The sequence below is a fragment of the Pseudopodoces humilis genome, chromosome 3 (assembly GCF_049639895.1).
Source record: "Pseudopodoces humilis isolate 2021_Gansu_Grassland_sample_001 chromosome 3, ASM4963989v1, whole genome shotgun sequence".
NCBI classification, from domain to species: Eukaryota; Metazoa; Chordata; class Aves; order Passeriformes; family Paridae; genus Pseudopodoces; species Pseudopodoces humilis.
The window spans coordinates 44,903,993-44,909,992 of record NC_142202.1 but is presented as its reverse complement, the minus strand read 5'-3'; the positions used below and the strand labels follow the sequence as shown (position 1 = coordinate 44,909,992).

General features: G+C 46.7%; 1 protein-coding gene across 1 annotated transcript in view; it reads left to right on the top strand.

The window, feature by feature from the left end:
- The first annotated feature begins 2,828 nt into the window (after window positions 1–2,828).
- The window catches only part of B3GALNT2 (beta-1,3-N-acetylgalactosaminyltransferase 2), a 28,790-nt gene continuing 25,618 nt past the window's right edge, over window positions 2,829–6,000 (top strand). Inside the window, exon 1 of the mRNA XM_005518526.3 lies at window positions 2,829–2,984. Within this exon, the coding sequence (XP_005518583.2) occupies window positions 2,891–2,984 (94 nt within the window). The 5' untranslated portion in view covers window positions 2,829–2,890. The remainder of the gene's footprint in view (window positions 2,985–6,000) is intronic.

Sequence of the window (6,000 nt, the reverse complement as noted above, 5' to 3'; positions counted from 1 at the left end):
AGCTCCACACTGATTTTTGCTCTTCTCATCTGCTGCTGCTGCTGTCCTAAAAATACCCCAGCTGCCCACCTGGGGCAACAATTAGGCAAACAAACATTAAAAAAAACCCTGACTGCTATGGGCTGGCTGGCTTTGGTACATGAGTACAGCTCTGGTATCCATCATGTCTTCTCCGTGTCAGACAGGAGATGCTTATCTAGAGGGATTCTGCAAATTGAACAGAAGCATCTTAAGTTTGCAAGCAGCCTGGGGAATAAAACTTCTGTCTCTTCTGACTCCAGCTCTTGTGCTCAACATGTTGTGCCTGTAATATACTTTGTGTGCCAGAGGTACCCCCTGAGCCTGTACTGTCAGAAGAGTAAATCTGCTCAGAAAGAGCATAATGAAAATGGTGTATTTTTAATAGAGTTGCTATAACCAAAATCAAAATATTACCCAACTCAAACTTTTTAGTTTTTCAGAAAAGTAATTTAAGATTATCTAGAAGTTATATTCCAGATCAATTTTTCTTTTCATAGTATATATAGTCATGGCTCTTAAATCTTGGGAAAAACCTAATTTTTATATGGGCACTTTTTAAAAAGCATGCTTAAAACTCAGTTGCTTGAAGCCATGTTGAGACACTCTAATATCAGTTGCTTCGCCAAAATACTAGTCCTCATAAAAGCCCTCAAGAATGCAAACTGAAACTTCTTTACTTATGGGAACTTCTGGAAATTGGGTTAGTAGCTGGGTCTGATCACCTCGTGACTTACAGGTGCACACTGTCGGTATCATACGGATGGTGATGAAATTGGGAGGCTTAGGTAAAATATTTGGCTTTAAAAATCTTGTAGAGATGCAACAAAAAAATGGAATAGGAAAGGCCAATCCTCTACAACTGAACTGTATTAGTAACCATTTCCTGCATAACCAACAAAACTGCATATGTATCATCCTTTTGACCTGGATATCCTGTTTGTATGTTGAATATGGAGAAACAGGCTTCTCCTGGTTTGTATGTAATAGTTACTTATCCTTGAAGATGGTAGATAATACCATAGGGAAAATAAGATATTAAAGGATTGGGTGCTCTGTTTTGCCTGCAAAGAAATATTCACTCATTCCCAAGTACGTTTATAAGCTCAATCCCCATCAAATCACCTAGCATGGGAGGAGAACCTAACATATTGGGTACAAGGAATGTAGCCCAATATAGATAAATAATAATAGATGGACCAGTTTTTATTTCTGCAACTGAACATCCTGAAAGGCAAGTCAAATGTAAATAGTGATTAATCAGAGAATTTTTTATGTAAATGTTTTCCCTAGTACTACTATTTGGTGACAAGTACTCAATTGCATATTAAATATGGTTTAAGTATGCAGCAACCTAAAACTGATGTATTTCCAACACATTTTCCTTCTGCTTGTGAACCTAATATAGAAAGGTTAAAATAATTGGTTTGCCTTCTAGTATCTCACTCCACTTGATGAAAAATTAATCTTAACTAAGCAGTTTGAAAAGACTGTAGGCATTTTCTGAACACTTTTCATGGCTTGCGTATTTAAAAAAAAAATCATGTATTTCCATTCTACTTCATACAGATCAGGTTCTGTTACTAATTAAATGTGTTTCAAGTAGACTAGAACCAGCAGTCATTCATTTAGACCTTACATCCATTACACATAATCTTCTAGTTTATACATTAACAAGAGACAAAAGGCAGAAAGAGATGTACAGAAAGTTTCACCTGAACCCGAGGAAGAAATTATTTACTGTGCAAGTGACTGCACACTGGAACAGATTTTCTGGAGAGATTGCCTCTGTTCAAAAGGGATGTGTTCAAGATGTGTTCAAGAACCATTTGGACACAATCCTGTGTGCCATGTGCTCTAGGATGACCCTGCTTGAGCAGGGAGGTTGGACCAGATGACCCCCGTGGTCCTTTCCAGCCTGACCCACTCTTGTTAACCTCTGATCCTGAGAAGCCTTTGCTTATTTATCCACATCACTTCTTCAGGTAGATTTATCCTGGGACAGTCTGAGGAAACAAGTTTCTCCTTGTTACCTGTGTGCAGTAGACCAGAGACAAGTAAATTCTCAAGGTGCTGACAATGTTGTGCTCTCCTTCATCCGAACGTATTTAAACCCTCCCAGCCAGGACGGAGTTCTGCAGAGGGCGGGTCGGTCCTTAGGGACTCAGTTTTTCCGGGTGGTGGCTGAAGGTAACAGGTGAAGCCGAGCTCGGACTATTGACATTTCATAACTAATTTATGGATTCTTGGCCGTGATCCAGCCGCAGTTAAGGACACTTCGGTTGGTTAACACCCCCTGGAATTTCAAAGCTCATGTTACTTGCTGGAATAAAATACTCCACAAGCACTTTGCGAGCGCCGTAGCAGGTCTTTGCCAAGGCGAAGCGCTCTCTCCTCTTTATTGAATTAGTACAGGATTGTTCTGGAAAGCTATTTTGTTCCTAACGCAACGATTTTTGAGAAGGGGCATTCAGCGGGTTATCGAAGAACGATTACCCGGGGAGGGTTTCCCCGCAGCCGGTGCCGCGGCCGAGGGCAGCCGGGCGGGCTCGGAGAGACGCACTCAGTCCGTGAGGGGGACGCACCGCCGCCCGCCGCTCTCCCGCGCCCCCCGCCATGTGAGGCGCGCGAAGCCGCCGCGCTCCCTCGGCGCCCCGCGGCATTGTGGGGGCTGTAGGGGGCCGCCACCGCCGCCCGCGCCGCCGCCCCCCCCCCCGGCCGGGGCGGGACTGCAGCACCCGGCGGCCGCGGGGCAGCCGGGCCCGGCCCGGCCGAGCGGGGAGGAGCCGCGGGCGCCCGAGCCGGGCCGTCGCGCCGGCGCCGCTGGGAGAGGCCGGCGCGAAGGTGAAGGGGCTGGCGGCTGCGGCGGCCCATGCGAAACTGGCTGGTTCTGCTGTGCCCCTGTGTGGTCGGGGTCGCGCTGCACCTCTGGCTGCTGCTGAGCTGCCCCGGGAGCCACCCGGCAGGTAGGAGAGGGGGCGGGCGGCGGCGGGTGCCTGGGGTATCCGGGCGGGCTGGTCTTCTCCACCCTCTCTGCCCAGGCGAGGAGAGGTCGGGGCTGGCGGGGCAGGGGGGCAGGTAACGGGGACGAGAGGCGAGGGGAGGGCCGGTGTCGTGCTGTGGCCGGAGCAGCGGGAGCAGCGCCGGGGTGCCCGCGGCGTTCGTCGGGAGGGAGCGTCTCGTACCGTGGAGCGGCGGAGAGCAGCGCAGGCTCCGCCGCCCGAACCGGAGGTGCGGGGCTGCCGCGGATGCGGAGCGGCTGGTGCGGGGCAGCAGCTCCCGCTTCCGAGCGCCTCCTGCGCCACCGCTGCCCTCCCGCACCCACCGAGGCACGTGGGGGAGAAATTCCCACCGAGCCCGCTCGTGTCGCGTCATTCCCGGTCCTAGGAATAGCTCTTCGCACTGCGCTGTGTTTGCCTCAGCGGGCTTTAAAACCCCTGTGCTGCAAAAAGCTATTCATAGGACCGGGTATGATCCAACACAAGTGAAATCCGATCCTTGAGGGCTTACCCTGTGCTCCTTATAAAATGAGGTGTAGTTTTCAGGCCACAGATCTTCGTGCCTGAGGAAACGGGCGTCTGTTGGAACAGAAACTTTTGTCAGCTACCCGCAGGCGCTGTTTTTACAATATTAAAAAATGCTGTACACGAACACGTAATGGTGTTTATTTTTCTTGGGGTGTGCTTAGAACAGTTTAGTGACCCGGTAGGTTGTTCACTAATAGAGCCACACTCTGCAACTGGTGCCTGTTTCCCGTGCAGGGTGTGCACAGCTGTGAGGAAACAAGAGTCTGCTGATTGCCAGTGGCAATTAATAGTGCAAATATGCAAGAAGCAGGGTCAGTGCATTTGCATAGTCTGAAGGCTGCAGAGCTATATAGGTGTCTCTGTCTGTATTCTGGCTTTAGCATATCACATCAGCCATGGTCACACATGAATTATAAAAGAACGGGAGAGCTAATTGTTGAACTTCTAGCCTGATGGGCATTTGAATTGCCTGGTTGGTTTTGTTCATCTTTCACGGTGCCTTTTTGGAGCTTCAGAGCATTAATTTGGAGTTAGAAGTGGCAGTGTGGAATCTTGTGATGACCTTTCCCGCATAAATGTGTTTTCCACTAACAAACATTTCTAAAGAAAATCCAGAAGTCTCTCAAGTTGGTGTTGGTGTAAATGAGTGGCCTAGGTCACTTAAATAATCACTGTTAAAGGTATTAGCAAAAGTAGGAGTAACACAAATTTGTAAAAGAGCAGGTTAACAGACTTGCATATCAAGGTTCTCTCTGTTGCTTACTGCATGGATGAAACATCCCAAGGAAACTCCAGCTGGAATTAGTTTAGAATGATTTACACAGAGATCAAAGACTCAAAAGGATAAAGGTTGCCTCTGGTTGAGTCACAACGTTCAGGGTGGATCCCCTTTATTTTCAAACTCCTGATGGAGCTTGGGTGCAGCTAAGTCCAGTCTTGGTCTCCAACTTGAGCAGAGGTTTATATATAAATTATTTAGCAGTATTTAATCAATGACTAATTTAACATTTACAAAGTGATTTTCCGTTCCTAAAAGAGAGTACAGTGGGTGAGAAATTATAGGAAATATAGGTATATATTTCCTCCATTACCTTAAAGTATCCACAAGCTGCTGTTACTCTTTTTTAGAATGGGGCATTTGCAGATGTTCTATTTTTCTTAAGATATATGGAATAATCACTACACTATCCCCTGTATACCAGGTGCTCAAAAACTTTAATTCTCTGCTTGGTCCCTGACATTTTTCAAGTGCTGTCTCAGCTTCTGCTTTGCGTAGCACTTGCTGCGCTGCTGCTGCCATTTGCCCCACCTTCTCAAGGGAATTTCCCCTAATTAGAATATCACCTATAGATCTGTACAGTTTTCTGAGGGAGTGAGACTGTCTGTGAAAGTTCAGCAAATACAGAATGAGCAATTGTGGGTGAATGTTTATACCCCTGTGGAAGTCTGTTAAAGGTATATTGTGAATTTTTCCAAGTAAAATAAAGTTTCTTTTTATCCTCCTGCATTGGAACTGACAATAAAGGGCACATCTGTCACACATGGCGCTGCTGTCCATGGTATGTGGCTCCTTGTGGCTATTAAAGTTGTAGTATTGGGTACTGCAGCTCTCCGTGGGGCCGTGTTGGCATTGAAGAGCTGATAATCAATTGCCACCTCCCACCCAGTTTTCAGACTGGCCCAGTGGGTGAATTGTACAGTGGGTTCTGGAAATAATGTGCTGCTACCCCAGAATTATTTCCGTTTCGTGCCACAGCAGGAGTCAGGCATTGCAGTACCTGGGTAGTCTTTAGATCAGGAGTGCAGGGACTGCATGAAGCACACGCACTGTACCCCCTGGTTTCTGTCAGGTTTAGGGGCAAGGAAACAAAGGACCACACACTGCTGACTGTCAGGCGCCAGGCTTGGACATTCAAAATATCGAAACCCAAAGTAATTCCGTTGTGATCTTCAGCTGCAAAGCAAGTAGACAACATTCACTTCTTGCCCAGAGCCATAAATTAACTTTCGTGCTTTGGTGAATAACACTTGCTCCTTTCACTGCAGTGGTTTTAACTCTGTGCCGTCCAAGCTGTACACCCAGCTTCTCAGCATCCTCTTGCATTAATATTGAAATTTGTGCTCCTGTATCTGTGTGGAATTTCGTCAGTTGTTGAGGGCCAAAAGGAATGAGAATGTGTTTTGCTTTAGTGATGGGTCTGAGCTCATATTCAGAGGAATCTGAGGGAAACAAAGAATCAGCTTTCCTCAGTTTGTTGTCATCAGGGTCATCCCATATGTTTCCATCCCATTCTTCGGAGGATACAATTAATTTCCTAATCTGTACAATATCAGGAGGATGGAAAGCCCACATAAATCTGATGTTTTCCTCCAAGTTTTTTTTTTTCTCATTTTCTTCCTTTAACTGATTTTGCAGCTGCTCCATTTTCAAGGACAGTATTAATTCAGTTGCCTT